A 20083-nucleotide genomic window follows, 5' to 3' on the forward strand; every position below is an offset into this window, starting at 1 on the left:
CTGTATGAAAGAGACATCCTCCACTGAAGTCTGGTCTGTGGGGTTTTATTTGATAAAGTTGCATTGTATTGGGTTCATTCACTAATTTCTGGTGTAAGGACAGAAGTTGTCAAAGGTACCAATGTGATAACCGGGTCTAGAGACATTTATATTAGCCTAGAATACTGAAAGTGTTTTTGGTAAAGGCCTAGTCTATATTTGTTTAAAGTGTCACCAGTCAGGGAGTAGAAACATAATTTGTGTCACATGTGTACTGAATCCTAAATTACTAACTAACTAATCAGTTAGGCTAAGTAGCCTATATACATGATATTCTAAACAAAGCAATGCTTAAACTATAAGGCCAAGTGTGAGGAGAAATTAAATGCCAACACAAACTCTGGCTAAAGAAATGTCTAATTAGCCTTTTTCAAATATCTGTGGCACCCGATGGTCATTTAATTCCTGATCAATAAAACAATATTAATTCCTAGATATGTAACACTATAACTTTGAACCAAAATATAGGCTGCTTTATGTTTTGGTTAAAACATAAACGTAAATTATCAGCGTTGTTTTAAAACGAGTTATTGACATTTTTTACCAAACATGCAAATTTTACTATTCATTTGGACGGCGAAAAAGCATTCCTAGTCCTTCCCGCACGGCATTTCCAGTGGCATAGCTGCCAGATGGCGGTTTTTTTATCACTCCTATTAAACTACTGGAGCCATAAAACGCGACGTTCATGCTGTAGGCTTCGAGCGGTATATCAGAGGCGTGTGCACAGTACAGCCTGTTCCCTACATCGGCACAGCAACCGGCACTTCACGGGTTACGGGTCAGGGTGTCTAGTAGGACACTGTGTTCTCATCAGCGCAAGCTACAGTACAGCCGGAACATTGTGTTACTCTGTGGATACTTTCCAAGACCTGCCCTTATAATTTTTTCTTCACTAAATCGCCCTCCCCCTCCTTTTCTCCGCCTCCTACCTCGTTCTCGTCTAGTTTCCCCTTCTCCCCATGCGTTTGTGATGGTACCGAGTAGTATATTTGTGTGTGCGCTTACGTGTGTGTATGCGCGCATGTGTTTGAGATGGGGGCTGCGGTCTGTCAGACTGCAAGTGGAACACGAAGTACCTTCGGTTGGAGAGGGCGGGTCGAACACAACGTTACCGCCAGCGTCGTGACACTCTACTAGTACAAGCTGCCGGCGCGATTCCCTGAAGTTACATTACGGATATAGAACCACATGAGAGGCAGAAGCGAGAGAGCCAGTCCGTAAGTAGTTTTCTTTATTAATTACATTCTGCGTATTTACGCGTATAGGCAATTATGTTTCTCTTAAAGTCTGATAGTTATTTCAGATATTCAGAAAGGACATCGCATGTCAGGGATGATACAGTGTATCAGTATCAGACCAAGTAATTTAACGTTGGCATTATTTAGGTGGAGGGCTTACAAAATCACATCCCTACACCAGATATAGAGCTATATTTGGTCTATTGGTATGTTTTTATTATGCGTTTCTAATTTAAGCTATGCTGACCTCACAGCATTGAACGGTGTTGTACCCTTGTGTGGACTATTGTTGTATTTTTGGACTATTGTTGTATTTTTGTAATTTTTACATTTAGATTACTCACTGACATTTCCAATATTGAAAGGTGTTATAGCCTATCTGTTTGCCTGTGTTAATAGATAATTTACAACACAATAGTTAAGTAAGCATTTAAGAGCTTATTAAACCCAAACCAAGATCAGCATAGTGCTCTCTTCATTCAATCTTTCACACACACACACACACACACACACACACACACACGCACACGGATACACACAAACACACACACATACAGGGATCATTTCAGAACACAGGCGGCTGCTGCTGCTGCTGCTGCTTTTTTTTCCAAAAAAAACTCCTTTGTCCTATGTTTCATATGTTGTATTTTTGTCAGAATTCTGAAAAAAAAGTCTTCAAAGAATTGTTGCAGATTCCTTGCAGAGCCATTGTTCCAGTTGTGTTTAGATGCATTAATTCACACATTTTTGGAAGCAAACATTTTCTCTTTTCACTTCTGCATGTGTGCCTAACGTTACATTCTGTTTGCGGTCTAGACATTCTCTTTTCTGTGATGGTGAGAACCAAGCAGTGAAATCATATCTAAATCAGACAATTATACATTTAACTAAATGGCTCATTGTTTTGTGCTAAATAATTATGTCCCTTTTTTAAATGGATATGTGATATGGATAACACTATGTTGAATATATGGATATGGATATCCCCTGTGATATAAATAAAGCTAACACTATTGTAAAGAGTGCATTTGGTTTATCTGTCAATCATTGTCATAAATAACTGACTTTTGTCGTAGGCTATATCAAGAGTGTCAGGATTGCATATGTGAGATCAGAACGGCAAAGGCCTCAAAGCATTAATGGTTTTCTGTGGTATACCTGATAGTATTTGGTATGTCACAAAGATTGACTGTATGATTTATTCTTATAGATGATCAATTGTCTGTAATAGCTGATCTTTAAGATTAACCCACACAACAACGTGGTCTATCTATTTGTTTAAGGCTTTCAAAGCATTTCGACTATATATATATATATAAATATATAATAAATAGATAGATAGGTACTCATGTCTTGAAATTTCCGAGTGTTTGCAAACAGCATTTCATTATTTGTGAATTATTTTTGTTTCTGTGTTACATTACCATAAAAAAACAACAGTTATAATCAGCTAGATAAGGAGATACTGTCTCCCCAGAAGAAGATGGGGTCATCTCGCATTGTTTGTGTCTGTCTAAGGTTGAAAGTATATTCACTGAAACAGCCTGTGTATGTCTATTGAAGCATTGACTTTGTTATTAGGATCCCTGAGTCATAGCCTGTCTGTACTGGCTGGCCAAGAGTGGCCAGAACTGACTGTTCTTTACTCTGTTGCTGTTCTTTGTTCTCTCATCTTTTCCTGAAAGCTGAGTGGAACTGATATTTACGCAAAGTACAACCCCCTCCTCTCTCTCTCCCCCTCTGTCTCTCTCTCGCTATCTGTCTAGCAAAGACATTAAGTGTACTGTATGTTCTCATTGAAAATCCCCCTATTTCAAATATCAGGACAGAGAAGCCTATTTTTAAATGCAAACACAGTTTTGCTAATGTCACCTGTGACATAGGCATACTTATTAGAGCAATGACTTGGGATGGATGCATGGATATTAGGGTAATATAATCTAATGTTATAAGACTGGAAGAGCTATTAAATGCTAGATGTCTTTTTTAAGAGAGCATCTCTTATGTGACAGTGGATGTGTCATTCCCATCATTCTATCTGTGGTCTGTTGTGAAGCAACAATGATGCTTTGCCAGTGGAAGCTAATGTTGAGTTGGTAGAGTTAGCTTGGTGAACGGCATCAGATTGTGCCAGGAACTCTGAATAGAGAGAACATACTGTTCCACACACTCTCAAGCTTCAGGAGTGTGGTAACAAACACACGCACACTGTCTCCCGCTGTCTCTCTCTTTCTCTCTCTCTCTCTCACACACACACAAAAACACACATGACAAGATAGATAGATAGATACTTTATTGATCCCCAAGGGGAAATTCAAGCAGACTTTTTCAACCTGTTCAATTGTATTTGAGCAAAAATGATTGATCAGAGAGTCAAATACCGTTCACGCATCCATGGAAACATACTGTACACTCTAAAAAATGCTGGGTTATTTTCTCAACCCAAACGCTGAGTTGAAACTGTTGGGTCATTGTGTGGGGTTGTTTTTACTCATGTTGGGTTATTTTCTGTAACCCAGCTTGTTGGGTGGATAGTTTAGGACAGCGCCCCTCCTCTCCCCCACCTGACGTGAGCACACTACCCAGCACCAGGGTAAGTTTAACACAGCTGCATAGTTATTTGAGAGTTCGGGGGAAATCGTTATTCTTTCAACCGTCCATGCAGTCCAGCAGCTGTCAACATGCAGTGGAAATCAGGCGATTTTGGAAGGTATGTATCTGCTTTTAACTTTTTTATTATTATTATTCAAACGGATTTTAAAAGTCCACCCAGATACCCTTCGTGATATGAATGGATATTCTGCCTTCCAATTTCGTTCAGCCTAGCAGAGCAGGTTAAGAATTGTGTCATTCAAGCCAACTAACGATAGCTAACATTAACTTACAATTACTGCTCATGTTAATGTTAAATCTACACAAAGACAGACTCTTAAAAACATAGCTCTGTGTTCACTGGGTATGAACTGCTGAATAGAAACAAAACAAACTTTTACAACGAACTAAAGTTAGCATACCAACAGCTGGCTAGGTTTAACGTTAGCAGACGGTTGGTATGCTAACGTTAATTAAATGCTTCATGGTAGTGCTGCATACATACAGTCGAAGTAGTCTCTTCACACGTACGGTAATCATCATGCCAAACAACATATTAATTCATTCAGGGTAGCTTCATATTATAGCCATGTAACTTACTGGGTGGTTTTTGGTGGTAACATTAACGTTTCAGACAACTTGAATTTAACTAACTGAATGTGTTAACATGAGCTAGCTAACGGTAGAACTATCACTGCCACTAAGCGTTATTACTGAGCATTATGTTTTGTCAGTCTGCTGAAAAACAACTCCATGACGTGGTCATGGTTTCCGAGTGTGTTACGCTAATATTTTGTCTCCGGATTTTTAATGTTTGTCAACATCATTCACTGATAATGGTTCGTGAAAGTCTTTGTAAAGTTAAGTCAATAGCAGTGATTAATTCACTCTTTTTTCTTTCTTTGATTGACAGGGCTGACCCCCAAATGGACCGTGGAATCTAGCTGTCTTCATGGAAGTAACTTATCACATGCTGATGCTGCTTTTAGAGTAGGCTATCCATTCAAAAATAAAGTAAACTGTCAAATAAATAATTATGTCGAACTGTTTTATTTCATTGCATGACTATTTGTTGCCCATTTTCTCTCATTGCAACCCAAATACTGGGTTAAGAAAACCTGACTACTGGTAATTTTAACTAGCAGTTCTGTTGATATAACCCAGTGGTTTGGGTTGAATCTATACCCAATATACTGTGTGAATTTTACTCAACATTTATATAGTTATAACCCAGCATATTGGTTACCTTTACCCAGTCTATTGTGCCAATTTAACTAACGTTGTGTTGATATAACCCAGCGTTTTGGGTTAGAATCATACCCAATCTGCTGGGTTTAATAATGTACCCAGACCATTGGGTTAGGATAACTCAATGTGGTGTTGGTCCAATAGTTAACCAGCGGCTGGGTTATATTTGGGTTATTTTTAACCCAACATTTTTTAGAGTGTATGCAGAAGTATACACATATAAAAAAATATATGAGCACCCACACATGCACACAGTTTTGCCTAATTCAACATCATCAATATTTGGATTTGTTACGTGAAATACAATTATTTCATCAACAGATTGTCTAGCTGATCAAAATAATTAATTGTTCGATGTTCGTTAAGTCTTCAGATAATATGAGTCAGTATAATAATAATAATAATAATAATACATTTAATTTTTATAGTGCTTTTCAAGACATTCAAAGATGCTTTAGACAACAGAATAGACAACAATACAGTAGAATGGACTAGAATATATGTGTGCTTCTGTTTCTGTTTCTGTCAAGGTGTCAAAATATTTCTATTAGATTGAATTATTTCTAAAACATATGTTTGAAAACACATAACATGGCCTGGTACCCAGCATGCGGAAATCACAACTCTGAGCATGTGAAGGGGGTCATACTCTTAAAACAATTCAAAATGAATACACAGGCTTGTTTTAAATACTAGAGTATAATTCTTGTTACACGAGAAATAAGTTCCAGTCAAGGTCATCACTTTAACAACAAAACAATGGATGCGTTTTTCCCAGAGCATTTCTAAGTTAAGATGTTTCCTTGCCTTTTCCTGTAATTGTAAACTTGGATAGTCTTGTCATCATTAGCAGCAGTTTAGTAACTGTTTAGTATCAGGCCAATGCATAAACAATATCAGTAATCCTCTGAAGAATTCTGGCAGACGCTGCGAGTTCTAGTGACAGTTTAAAACGTGTCAAATGTCAACTCGGGTCTGTTTAACAGCTCTCAAGGAATGCACCCATGTAGAATGTCCAGTCAGGCAGAACATTAAATATTGACATAACAAAATGAAACATTTTGTTGTGTATGATACCACACAGTATATAGTAGACATAGATTTGTTGTCATATGCAGCATAATAGAGTTTGATCAGACAAGTTAAGAAATGCTCTAACTTTTCTGTCTTATTGCTCACTGAGTCAGCGCTCTTAGCTACAGTGGCAACTGTTTTTTCGTTGTCTTTTTCCCACACTGTTGGATAGGATAGGCTTTTTAAAATGAGTCAGCCAAGAAAAGGTATTTGGTTGCCAATGCTAAAAGGCTGAAGACAGAAACAGACACTTCAATTGTCATCTGCCCCATGTTGTCGTAATTATCATTGTGAACGCACTCATGCACTCAAATAAGGTATTCTTAGTATACAGTAGAAGTAGGCCAATTGAGATGCAATGAGAATCATTGAAACATAGAAAACCATACCTTTAAAACATACAAGCATCAGGATTAGTTTAGTGTTATTGAAGAATCTGAGAATAGAATCAGATAATTCTTTTTAATAGCACATGCTATGTACAGGGCATAGTTTAGTTTTCTAGGAATTCAGTGTAAACATAATTTGCACAGATGACGTGAGAGATATGCCACTCTTTAAATAGAGGCTCTTGCGTACGAGATGACCTAAACGGGACTCAATTGGGGAAGTTAGCGTGTCTCGGGGGGTCCCCAGGCACAGTGTGTACAGATATCAAAGAGTACAAGGCAAGTCAGTGTACACACAAACAAATGATAATGCCACTGATCAGATGAGGAACAGATTGCATGAGCTACAGGATATTGATGGAGACATGATAGAAGAGATACAAAAAGATACAACTGCTAGATAGTTGCACACTAGTAGAACACAAACGCCCAGCGCAATAGACTTAGTAACTTCACTAGGGTTTGTTAGAAAAGCAGTCAGCCAGTGGATATTATGTAGATTGTCCCTTAACAACATATTGTTTCAATAGAGTGTGTGTTTTTTTTGTTCTCAAAGCTTATCTAAATCAATCTTGATGCTTGTATGTTATATGGTTTTCTGTGGTTCTATGATGTTGCCATCCCAGAAAACTCCTTTAGTGTGTGTGAGGTTGTGCTATATTGTTGACATTGTTGTCTTTTTTTATTTCCAGGGGTAGCGGGACTACAAAAATGAACACGCACAGGGGCGAGTTTACAGATGGGCGGTCCATAGCAGCACTCTTTGCCAAAGAGGGTATTGACATCACTTCGAACAAAGATAAGGGTGTTTGCAAGGTAATCTTACTATTTTCTTCAGAACAAGTGACGTCTTTTAAGATATCACACACTTGACTCTTTGATGTATGTTCACAGAACTCAGGCTGGCTGAGGTTGGTACGTTATGCTTTAGCAAAATAAAATGTATCTGCCAAATTATCTGATGTGATAGAAAAAGAAATTTCTTGATTAGTTGAAGCTGTATCTGACTGATGAGCACACATCTGTGGGCTTTTATCACAGATTCAGAATTCACCTGTGCATTTTCTTGGGCTACTCTTTTGAGACCTCCCAGTCAATAGAAATTGGGGACACAATGTTCTGCTGCATGGGAGGCACACAGCGATGCACATTTTTTGCAGGTCACTGTGTGACTAAGCCGCAGTGTGCTGCCACTGAGACAGTAATGGGCTTGTTAAAACAGATGCTTGTGAAAACAGTTTGACAGAATGTCCATTTAGATGCCAAAGGGTGGAGTTACATGACAATAATGTAAGGAAGCAATCTCAGTAATCAAGTTCTTAATGTGCTTGTTATGTTGTTAAGCACATATTTTGGCTGTGACCACTGTAGGGGATGGATTTGAGATGTTTGCGAGGAGATATTTTGTTTTGGCATCCTAATCGCGTACAAATATGCAAATTCTATATGTACGTTTTCATGGCTTGGTGATATAGTATAGTTTAGAAATGCTGTGAAAAATCTCCCATCATGACTGATGTATTCAGAATATTCAGTTCTATATGTATGTGAATAGTCATATTCTACACTTTTACATACATATCTTAACAAATGTGAATGTAAAAGAGGAAAAGCTACAGGGATATGGTGCAAGATGACGTCTAACACAGGATAAACACCACCACAACATCAGCAACACAGCTTTGGGTGGTATGATTAGGTGTATCCCTAATCCCTTTTAACATATGGTTGCCAGTTTTGGTTGTTCAGATTTACTGGTGCAGTAGCCTAAGGCCTACAAGTGAATCAGTGACAAATACAGTACAAACACGTGCAAAGACATGCAAGCCTGTAACATCCTTAATCTTTTGCTCAATCTTTTATCGGGTAGCTTAAGTTTCTTACACACATTGATTTTGATGTTATGCCATTATTATTTTGGGAGATTATCACTAAGACTTTGTTTAAAGGTAACAAAAGAATAATCTAAATAATTGTAAATTAGTGATTAACTCTTAAATAGACTGAGAATAGAGTGAAAATACGAAAATACACAAAATACTTTTGTTTCTTCACTCAGTAAGTAATCTGTTGTTGTAACCAAAGATTATTTGACATAACAGTGGTTGTAATTTGTAAAAGGCGGTTTGGATGTGGTCATGATAGCTTTTGGTGTTGACAAGTTGATGTGGCCACAGTAAATTAAATCAGCCACTGTTTGTTGAAATATCACTATTTAGGATGAAATCAAGCAGGAATGTTTTCTTAGCAACATACTCAGGTTCTATGTAGTCTATGAAATGAATTTCTCACTGTTATCCTCAGTTAAGATGTTCTTTTCTGCTCTCTTGCATGAAGGGAGATGACATTTACAGATAAGCCAAGTGGATAATAGGAGAAATTTAACCTTTGATTTCAGCCTGAGGTTTCAATCTGGATCTATTGAAGCATACACAGACCAGGTCAAACTGTACAAAACTGCTAAAACAATGTTTAGTCACTATTTGTCTTTTCCTTAAATATCACACTCCTTTCCTTAAAACAAAACGTCCGAAACAACCCACCAGAAACTATTTCCTGTTGCTTGGTGCCCTCAAGAAAACTTGTTTTTGTGTGTTTTCTTTTATGGAAGTAGTACTTACTGCTTTAACTGACAAAAAGCAAGTGTGGGTTTGAGCAGGTGCCAGCTGTGTAAGCAGCATCACACCGATGACCTCTACCACATGTTTGGGAGGGAGGGCGGTTGGCCTTGCAGACTCTGAGCTAGGCCTAGGGCCCTGTGGCCTTAATCTGGACTGCGGAGAAATCCAAAACCACTGGTCAAGTAGCTGAAAGGGCCATGCAAGGACATGGCAGTGAAGTTAGGAAAGAAGTGCAGAGTACAATATGAAATGAGACTATTTAATGCTTTTCAAGGGAATCAATAAATCTTGAAATCAGTTTTAAATATGTTGGAGACAAGGACAAAATCTAGGGTTGGAATTTCAAAATCCTCTTGGCCTTTGTGGGGTTTCTACTGAGGGCACCCAACTTTATTGTTATTTTCTGATAGCTATATGTGTCTATAGTACAAAAATGCATGATGGACATCTGGGACTCACAGCTTAAGCTGTAGCCATACACCCGATGTACCTATACCCAATGTATTATGCATGGACAGCAAAGTCACGAGGGTGGGAAATGTCAAAACCCATGTCAGTTCACATCTTGAGGGTATATGCTTTCAGACAATATATGGTTTAGGTGGTTGAATCATTTTTCTCTAAATGGTACAGCCCAAAAAGGTATCAGCCATATACTCTATTTTACCTATACCCAATGTATTATGCATGGGCAGCATACTAATGAGGAGGGTGGGACATGTCTCAAGGTTTATATAGTTGAATCAGTTTTCCCTTCATGGTACAGACCAAAAATGTATTATGTGTACACTTTCTTCACTTAAATCCATAAAATCCCATATTTAAATGGGACACTTACTTAAGAGACTGTAGAAATCTTCAGCTGTGAATTTAAAAAAGTTCATCAAACACTTTTGCCATGTAATAATAACATGAATGCACAAAGGCTTACTGCATGCGCTGAAGGTTGTATAGGCATATTTAAGGGAAAAGTATTCATACAGGGTACATGTTTCATTTAAAAATATCTCATGCTACAAATGGAATTCATGAAAAATTCATTACAGGCAACTGTGCATAAGCAATGCACAAATGTTACTTACCTCATGAGAGTCGGCAAGATGATTTTGGCATTGTCCTGACAACAGCACCTGTAACATGTTGCCGATCTCACCTGATTGGATAGGCATCAACTATTCAAAACAACAACACATCAATTAACACATGGAGGTTCCACACAAAGTGTGGTGTTCACCATAGTGGCAAGGCAGAAGATCAGTTACAAATCAGTCTCATAAATCTCAATAGACTATCAATGTGAAACTACAACCTATCAATATGAAACTACAATATTATCAATATGGAACTATAACCATACTGTGAGTGAAAATGTCAGTTTCTGTGTTGAAGAAAAGTAGAGGTGGTTGAGAGAAGAGGCCTGATACATGCCTGTATCTCTGTTCTTTCCCCTCACACATAGGTGGTGAGGAGACAGGGAGCAGAGGGGGAAAGTCCCATGATCGGTGATAAGGTGTTTGTTCATTACACTGGGAAACTGCTCAATGGGAGGAAGTTTGACTCAAGCATTGATCGCATGGAGCCATTCAGCTTTAACGTGGGAAAAGGTGCGACATTTGTGTCAGGTCAGACACAGTGTGTCTGGCTTGTAAAACGCATAATAAAAGCCTCTGAATAATGCTCTTGTATATTCCTAATATCATTGTAATGACATGACTGCATGAAACAATGTATTTTAGCACTTTTAGGAACCAGATGATAGCATCAGCTATTATTTGCACAAAACTGTTGTAGCATTAGCGCATGGAGATAGAATAATAATGGTGATACTGGATTGAACACTACATTGGGCTTTCCTGCCTGATCAAACACCCATGTGACTTTATTTTCAATGATGCCATTTTTTCTTTGGCTGATGCTGATGCTGATGATTCTCCTGTTTGTGTTCCTGCTGTAGGCCAGGTGATTAGGGCCTGGGACATCGGTGTGACCTCCATGCAGAGAGGAGAGGTCTGCACATTCTTGTGTAAACCGGAGTACGCCTATGGCAAAACTGGCAACCTCCCTAAAATTCCCCCTAACAGCTCACTAGTGTTCGAGGTAAGGGTCTCTCTTCCCTGTGAAGTAAAGAACCAAACACACACAGTGCAGCCTTGCAGTATTACTTCAATTGGAAATATATATTGAATTGCATTACTCTACTAACCGATAAAGTATTGTACTAGATAGATATTGGCACAATATACATGAACTGAAAGGAGCTAGATGATTCATGTCTGATATACAGCTCTACCTTACTATCCACTACTGGGATAGTTTAGTGTTAGAGGTGCATGAATATCTGCACCTGGCATATTAAACACAACAATACACAAAGGAGATGGAAGATCTGTCTTGGCCACATTTAAAAAAGTGAACTTTTACATCGCATACACTGATTTTAGTTTGCGACTCTGTCTGTGATTGGGGTGATATTTCACTCAGGTGGAGTTGCTGGACTTCAGCGGAGAGGAGTTGATGGAAGATGGGGGCATCGTGCGGCGGATAAAAGTCAAAGGTGCAGGCTTCACCAATCCCAACGATGGAGCAACAGTCCACGGTGAGGCTTCTCAGCATGGATGGATTATGAACTTTCGGGCCCCTGGGCCCAGATGTATTAAGGGCCCCCCACTAATTGTCGCATATTGGGGGGGCCGGTAGGCCTGTGCAGTAATCCATCCCTGCTTCTTAGGCATTCACAAAGCAGCCCATATTATTTCTCTGTAACATAAATGGATTTAGGGTTAATATGACGTAACATACTATGAAAGCCATTTGCCAGTTTCTGATTGAACCACTCCACCGTGTTAGACTGGAAAGCACAAGTTAAATACTACCATGATTAAGGCACACATCCGATATTTAGATGACTGTCTGTCTGCCTCTATCCCCCAGTGCACCTTGAGGGTAGTTGTGGAGGTCGAGTGTTCGAGTCGCGGGACGTGCGCTTCATCGTGGGAGAGGCCGAGGACGTTGGGGTGCCCATGGGAGTGGACAGGGCCATGGAAAAGATGCAGAAGGGAGAATGCTGCCTGCTGTATCTCAAGTCTAAGTATGCACCGTGCTCTTCTGACGTGAATGACATAGTATTCTGCTTCTGCTTCTGATTAATCATACTGGTATGAAAATATGAGAGATGTGACTTTCTTGATTGTTTTTGAAAGATACGGTTTTGGAACCGAGGGGAAACAGAAGTATAACATTGGACCAAATGCTGATCTGGTATATGAAGTCATACTCAAAGACTTTGTAAAGGTAGGTATTAACTCTGACATTTTTCTCAGAAAAGCTGTTCTTGTTGGAATTAAAATTGTTCAGATATAACATTTCAAATATCAACAAGTGCCACATTATATTATATCAAATTAAAGTTCTGTATCAGTTATGCGTAAGATATGGCACATTGGTTTAATCAGTCGCTTACTGATTTTGAACAAGGTATTAACTGAAAGGCTGATGAATATTTTCACACGTTTAGGCCAAAGAATCTTGGGAAATGGACCTGAATGAAAAACTTGAACAATCAGTTTTGGTCAAACAGAAAGGGACTCATTACTTCAAGGTAACACCAAGAGAGTAAAGCTTCCTCTGTTAAAACTGAAAATGAAAGTGAATTTGGCAACAGGATGTTGTATATGTGTGTTTGTGTTAGTGTTTGTGCGTGTGTGTTTGCGTGGGTGTGTGTGTATAAGAAAGAGAAAGAGACAGACAGAAAGAGATTGTGAGAGATTGTCAGCATGTTTGTATATTTGTAAACCTCACATCTATATTTTGTTTGTGTCAGTTACAGTTGAACTGTGTTAGTACTCTGTTAAACTCAGAGAGCCGAGAACTAGCGAGCAAACTATATTTCATTTTAAGGACACAAAGGCATTCTCAGACAAGTTGAAATAGTATACCTAAAATCCACCAAATGCTGGTTTCAGGACAGTGCTGAAGAATGTCGATGAGAAAGTGGAGTGACAGATTCTCATGCTTCCTGTCCACAGGCCTGTCGATACCACCAAGCTGTGATCCAGTACCAGCGCATTGTGTGTTGGCTGGAGATGGAGTGTGGAGTGAGCAAACAGCAGCAACAGGCTATCCAGGACCTGCTGCTTGTAGCTCACCTCAACCTGGCACTCTGCTACCTGAGACTGCAGGAGTACTCACATGTGATTGATAACTGCAACAAGGTACAAGACCGCTACCGTAATTTCATGTGTTTGATAACTGCAACAAGGTACAAGACCGCTACCGTAATTTCCCAACTATTAGCCACAGCTTTGATTTTGCAAAATTTCTTCAGCTATGAGGTTAATACACGAGGGCAGTTAATATGGTATTAATATAGTTTATTTCTTTTAACTTGCATAAAACACTGTCCTGCGGCTTATACACAATGCGGCTAATACACAGGAAATTACTGTACTCTTCGGACATCATACCCAACACCTTGCCTCCCCGTGTCCTGCAGCTGAGTTCATATCTCAGGATCTAGATTAGGCCTACTCCCTCACCAGCATTGTCTGTTTGTAAGTGGCTCAGTAGGTTGCAAAATTTGTATCGTAAACGTGCTAATAAACCTTACATTTTTCAGTAGCCATAGATGTGTAGATTTTAACAAAATCTAGTTTGGTTCTTACCGGGGCTTTTACTTTTGTTTACCACGCTCGGAGTTTAGTGCTGGGCTGGTGGGTGCTTATTCCCAACCTTTCTCATGGCACATCAACGGTTAGCCCGAGAATTCTCGTCGCAATTAAAAAATCCACTGGAGCTCCAAGCAGATTCGTACACGCAACCTTACAACACTGTTTACAGCTCTTTGAGTCACGGTAAAATGTAGTTTTTGGTACATAGCTAATTTAGATAAACTTATGGTGTGGGTGCTTGTGTTTCTTTAGGAATCCACCGTCTTGGTTTGTATAGAAATTAATATTAAGTGACACATACACGTAAGAGGTTGGACATACGTGACGGTTGGTAATATGTGACGTTCCGATACCTTTCTGTCGATTTTGTTGCATATATTATGGTTAAGAAAGTCTTGAGAATGTCTTTTTTTAGGGTTGGTGCCCATTCAATTAGAATAGTGTAGAAAGTGATTGGATCAGCTCGTAGATCTGGCAAGATCTAATCCCACAACCTAGTTAATCAGAGCCAGTTGGCAAATCAGACTAAACCCATTATACTGAACTCAGTAGGGAGGGCCATAGCTTTTCCCCAAGAGTAGCCGTGGCAACTGTTTGATCAGCTTTCCCTCTTGTCGTTGCAACTGTGTGATCAGCCGCCCCTTACCCTCATCAGTTCTGATTCAAAGAATCCACTGGCTGTATCTACTCTATATTGACCCTTTAAACAACTGATTGCTCTAAAGCTCAGACGCTCAATAGCTCCTCCTTTTTTATCATAAGCAGAAGCTTATGCAACTCACTGATTGGTGGTAAAACCTACAGCTACTGCTTCTTTGTCTCTAGAGTTCCTAGACTTGCATGAATGCATGAAATTGGAGAGGGTGATGTATACGCTGGTTGGTCTAGACTACTGTAGAAAAGCAGCTTAAGGAAAGTAAGGGATTATGTGTCCTCAAAGCCTGGAACATTTAAAATCGATGTCCCCATGTTACAGGTGATTGAAATGGATGCTGACAACGAGAAGGCCCTTTATCGGAGAGGAGAGGCTCGTCTTCAGCGGAACGAGTTCAGTTTGGCAGTGAAAGACTTTCGGCACGTTCTCCAGGTGAACCCCTCCAATCGTGCCGCTAATTCTCAGATCACTGTCTGCCAGAGGAAAATGCGTGAGCATCATGAACAGGACAAGAAGATCTATGCCAACATGTTCCAGAGATTTGCAGAACATGATGCTAAGGTACTTGAGATAGAGTTTTATGTTGTCATCTGCAGACTTCTGTTAATCTCTATATGGTTTGTCTTATTCTAGTCTGCTGGAGCCATAGTGCTCCCATAAGCAAGAAACAATATTACTGTAATATTCACAATAATACACAGTACCCAGGCACTCTGTAACACATGTGATATTGTTTGTGTTTGTTTGTTGTGTGCATTTGTACAACAGTGCATGTGCAGGAGGCCTTTTACTTCTGGTACATATACAGTGTGGTGAATCTGGTTCCTGGCCACATTATTAAATTAATATTAAAATTGAATTAAAGTTTGCCATAACAGACAAAAACAACAACAAAAAATTGACACAGCCATGTATACACATACAAATTATACTGTATGTACAACATTTCAACAAGTGGGGCCAGCGTACTTTTATAATCTATGCAATGTAGTAAATATGGAAAATAGCACATTTCCTTGATGAATTCCTTTTCGTAGTATATCGTAAATGTGCTAATTACCAACCATTTCGTTCGAAAATTGTAAAACAACAATGTTTTTTAATACTTCAAAATAACATTTGCTAAGTGAACCTTACATTTTTCCAAGGCCGTAGTCATGATGTCAACATTGGGGGGGACCAAATCTGTGGTGGGGTCTGAGGGACCCCCAAACAGAATTTCAATACATTTCCTACCATGCAAAAATATTATTAAAAATCACAAACAAGTCGTTAGGTCAGTCAATTAGGTTATTCCAAACTTTTGACGGACATAGGCATGGCATGGATGGATTATGAACCCCTGGACACAGATGCCCCCTCCCCCGGTGAGTTTTGTGAAAAGAGAAGGGTGGAGAAGAAGCAACTTCACTGGTCCATCCCTGGACCAGTGACTCCATTTGTGTTCAAAATGTATACTTTAAAAGAAATTACAAACTAGAGTATCTTATGATAACCTCTATATTACACAGAATGTAGTTCTTTGACTTAGCCTATTACTTACACATGAAGATTTTTTTTAAACTAAGGCTTAGACTCATAGGTTTGGAGCCTAATAAGATTTTGTCTTTTAATTTAGATTTTATTATGCTGGCGGCTAATCACACAATTTTAATACAGTTTGAAAGGGACAGGATTCAGGAATAGGCTACTAAGACAGGCCCCTCTTCTGTCTGACCCACCTCATGTTACCCCTGTATGCATTATAGACTGGCTTCTGACAGAAATTACGTTTTGTGCCAACATGTAGAAAGTAGAAACACTAGGCCTACTACAGCCTTTAATTGGTGAATGGAGGTGCAAATTCCTTTCTTTGGTTATTGTCCGCGATTCACATTAACTGTAGGCTATCACGTAGGCCTATTGTAAACGTCGCCACATTTGATCGTTTTGCCTGCATGGATGCGCGATTGAGTGCGCATCTAAATAATATGCAAGATGCAACAATCATTTCTAAGAGGCCTATACATTTCTGGCATTATATTACTACTAGCATATGCATGCATTATTTATGTTGAAAGACGTGAACGAAATGACACAGGCTTGCACAAATTCATCATTTAAAATAAAACGTTTCACTTTCGCTATCATTGTGAGAATAGGCTACAACAGTGTTTCTCAAACTTTTTCAGACCAAGGACCACTTAATCAATAAAAATAGCCTCACGGACCACCTAGCTAAAAAAAAAAAGTAGACCTACTTCAACAGTAAATTACACAATAGGCCTACTCACTGATTGTCTTTGCACCTTGCTTATTGTGTCAGAGAATTTATATGATTTAAACTGGCATGCCTTACTTAGGCAGTGTTGCAGAAATGTTTGGATTTACATACAACTTGGTTCAATATTGCAAACAACTCATCTATATTATATTTTACCACGTCTGCTCACGGACCACTTGGGCTAGCTTGCGGACCACCAGTGGTCCCCGGACCACACTTTGAGAAACACTGGGCTACAATATGGAAAATGTTCCCTTTCAGTCTGATCGGCTCCAAACATGTATGGGATTTCCTTAGCCTGTGCTACACCTTTTCAAGAAGTTTTGTGAAAATTGTACCAGTAGCTTTTGCGATATTGTTAACAGCCCTACCTCACCGCAGGGTGCAGTAAATGGAAGCTTTTGATAGCTCACTCCACTAACGAAAAACGGAAAATCACCAGGACAAACCACTCAGGGGTATAGGCTACTCTGGAACCATAGGTCACTAATTTGTGCGTTATTTACGTTTGATTACATTTCAGATACAGTACGTGTTGGTTTCCTGTAGGCCTAGTATAGCGCTTTATTCTTTCTTTATTTTTCTATGTCCGAATATTGGGGGCATTTTGGTCATGGCCCTGCATTTTTCAGTAGCCATAGGTGTGTAGATTTGAACAAAATCTCGTTTGGTTCTTACCAGGGCTTTTACTGCCTGAAATATCCGATTTTGTTTACCACGCTCGGAGTTTAGTGCTGGGGTGGTGGGTAGCCTACTATTCCCAACCTTTCTCACGGCACATCAACGGTTAGCCCGAGAATTCTCGTCGTCGCAATTCAAAATTCCACTGGAGCTCCAAGCGGATTTGTACACGCAGCCTTACAACACTGCTTACAGCTCATGGAGTCACGGTAAAATGTAATTTTTGGTACATAGCTAATTTAGATAAACTTATGGTGTGGGTGCTTGTGTTTCTTTAGGAATCCGCCGTGTTGGTTTGTATAGAAATGAATATTAAGTGACACATACAGTACACGTAAGAGGTTGGACATAAGTGACGGTTGGTATTATGTGACGTTGCTATATGTTCTGTAAGTTTTTAAAGGAGGAGCAAGCTGCTTATGTTATCGTCATCTGTCCTCATTAGCTTTTCTAGTGTGTCCTGTCCGTCATCTTGTGTGTAACCTTGTGACCTCTGTGTCTGTGAAGGTGGCCCGGCTAAAAAGGAAGAGGGATGGCGGCATAGCATGCAACATCAGCTGTAAACGAAAACACAGCAGAAGCCAGGACTGCTCCTGATCCAGGAGGGGGAGCACAAGGGGCCATTACCAAAACCACATCCCCAGAGGAGTGCAGGCAGGCATGCAGGGGCTAAGTGGCAGGGGCCTGACCTCACCCGACACCTCACACTGAAGAAGTTGGGGGGGGGGGGAGCAATGGAACCCCATGCTCCTGTCTGCCAAAAAACAAACAAACAAAAAAACAAATGAGCCCTGACCCCACCATTGGGATAAGGGGACTCTCCAAAGGGCATTCTGTCAAAGACTCTGTGTGGCAAACAAACAAAACAAGACAAAACTGGGGAAAGCTTGAAAAACTGCACATGGTTCCTTCATGTCCTCTTGCAACTACGCTCCTTAGCCGCTTTGCCTGACCGATCTCTGTCTTGCTTTTTCTGTGTAATTTATAGTTAAATATTGCATTACCTGAACGACCTCTTAATAATTTGTTATGCAACTATGTGGATGCTCCAGATTTAGTTTGGCTTAGATGCAGTATTTTTTTTTGTTATCTGTTTGTTTATTTAGCACAAAGGGACGAGGTGTCTGTCAGCTGGATGGACATGGACCTGGTTGCATTGACATCAGTATGAGTATGAGTATCTAGTATGTAGGATACAAGACGCCGTTCAGTTGACACTGTTTAAAGTGTTAACAGTTCTCTCTTTTATGCAGACAAGTGCACTCTTTCCCAAGGGGAAAAAACACGCCTGACTTTAAAGAGGGATAAACTCTTCTGAGACTATAGACGTGCTTCAGTGTTAGTGAAATATCCCGACGCTTCTCAAGGCCCTTTGGATTGCTTTCACTGAATCCTTTATGAAAACATGTTTTTTTTTTAAATCACACTTACTCATCAGCTGTGAACATGAGGGTAAGCACTGGTTTCTTGGCATGTTATTTTGGTACAACCAGATGGTCAAAATGGGCACAAACGTTCTCCAAAAACATCAGACAGCATCAATCTTATTGAAACTTTAATAGTTTGGTTTATATGACCCTTTGACTCCTGTAGTGGCAGATCTCTCTTCCAATGTGTCTTTAAACTCTGCTGCACTCTAAATGAGTAATGCTCTCATTTATACTCATCAGATATAGTGTCATTTGAAGTTTCTCATCTGATTGGGTAGTTTACATCAAGTGCTGTTTGTACTGATTCCATTCAATAATGTATTTTGTTGATCAATGAAACTTGTTCTAGATGACACATTTATTTAGCATTGGTCGGTTATAAAGTGTTTGGGTGTTTACAGCAGTTCACGGTAATCAAAAAAAAAAGAGAGATTCCAAGCTCACTGCCTTTTCCTTATTCAAGGCTGCTGTTTTATTCTGTGTTCAGATGTTTATACAATCTTTTCAGAGCTGTTTCAGAGGAGACATCGAATTCTTCCTCTTTTCTGTTCACGTCTGTAATGTTATGTGGTTCTTGTTTTTAGCTCTTGCTCTATTGCCTTGGACCACATTATTACATGCATTATTAACTTTTCTTTACGTTGTTTCAGTTGAAGCTTTTTCTCAAGAAAGTAAATAGTAATTGGTGTGAATATTTTGCTCGATACTAAGGAAAAGCAAATGTGCTGGTACTAAGTGATGCACCAGCTAAGTGCTGATATGAATGAAAATGGAAAGTGATGGTATTAATAACTCATATGAACACATATCAGGATCCAGATAGTCAACACACATCACAAAAATGGACTAAATAGCTGAAAATTGAATTAGACTACAAATCAGACCACATCAAACCACCACTGTAAGACATACTGTTCCAGTGCCTTCTATTCTACCACATAAGTTTTGAATGTGTTGAAGCTACTGGCCACTAGAGGGCGCTCTATTGAAATACTTCACACTCTCCTCGGAGTGACAAATCCTGACTATTACTTAAATACTGCAAATCTAACTAGCATCTTTGGTTTATCTGATGTTGCACTTTACAAGTGAATAAAATCAAAATAGGAGAATAGGTGAATAGAAAGTAGTCATTTGATTGTATTTGTGCAAATATAATGAAATCATGCTAAGTAAGCCTTAT

General features: G+C 39.3%; 1 protein-coding gene across 1 annotated transcript; it reads left to right on the forward strand.

Annotated features, from left to right (window-relative positions):
* The first annotated feature begins 1038 nt into the window (after nt 1-1038).
* Nucleotides 1039-20072, forward strand: fkbp5 (FKBP prolyl isomerase 5). The gene is made up of 11 exons (XM_048254735.1): nt 1039-1259; nt 7276-7399; nt 10664-10808; nt 11159-11301; nt 11686-11800; nt 12136-12292; nt 12405-12495; nt 12719-12802; nt 13230-13415; nt 14848-15087; nt 17978-20072. The coding sequence occupies exons 1-11, from the start codon at nt 1231-1233 to the stop codon at nt 18065-18067; spliced, it is 1404 nt and encodes a 467-aa protein (XP_048110692.1). The 5' UTR covers nt 1039-1230; the 3' UTR covers nt 18068-20072.
* Nucleotides 20073-20083: the final 11 nt, after the last annotated feature.

The sequence above is a fragment of the Alosa alosa genome, chromosome 10 (assembly GCF_017589495.1).
Source record: "Alosa alosa isolate M-15738 ecotype Scorff River chromosome 10, AALO_Geno_1.1, whole genome shotgun sequence".
NCBI lineage: Eukaryota > Metazoa > Chordata > Actinopteri > Clupeiformes > Clupeidae > Alosa > Alosa alosa.

Bases quoted from the DNA above. Each gene is read 5' to 3' on its own strand.
- fkbp5 (XM_048254735.1), top strand. From the start codon at position 1,231: ATGAGAGGCAGAAGCGAGAGAGCCAGTCC. The intron at 12,803-13,229 runs GTAACACCAAGA...TCCTGTCCACAG, and splicing joins AAGGGACTCATTACTTCAAG to GCCTGTCGATACCACCAAGC. The intron at 15,088-17,977 runs GTACTTGAGATA...GTGTCTGTGAAG, and splicing joins TTGCAGAACATGATGCTAAG to GTGGCCCGGCTAAAAAGGAA.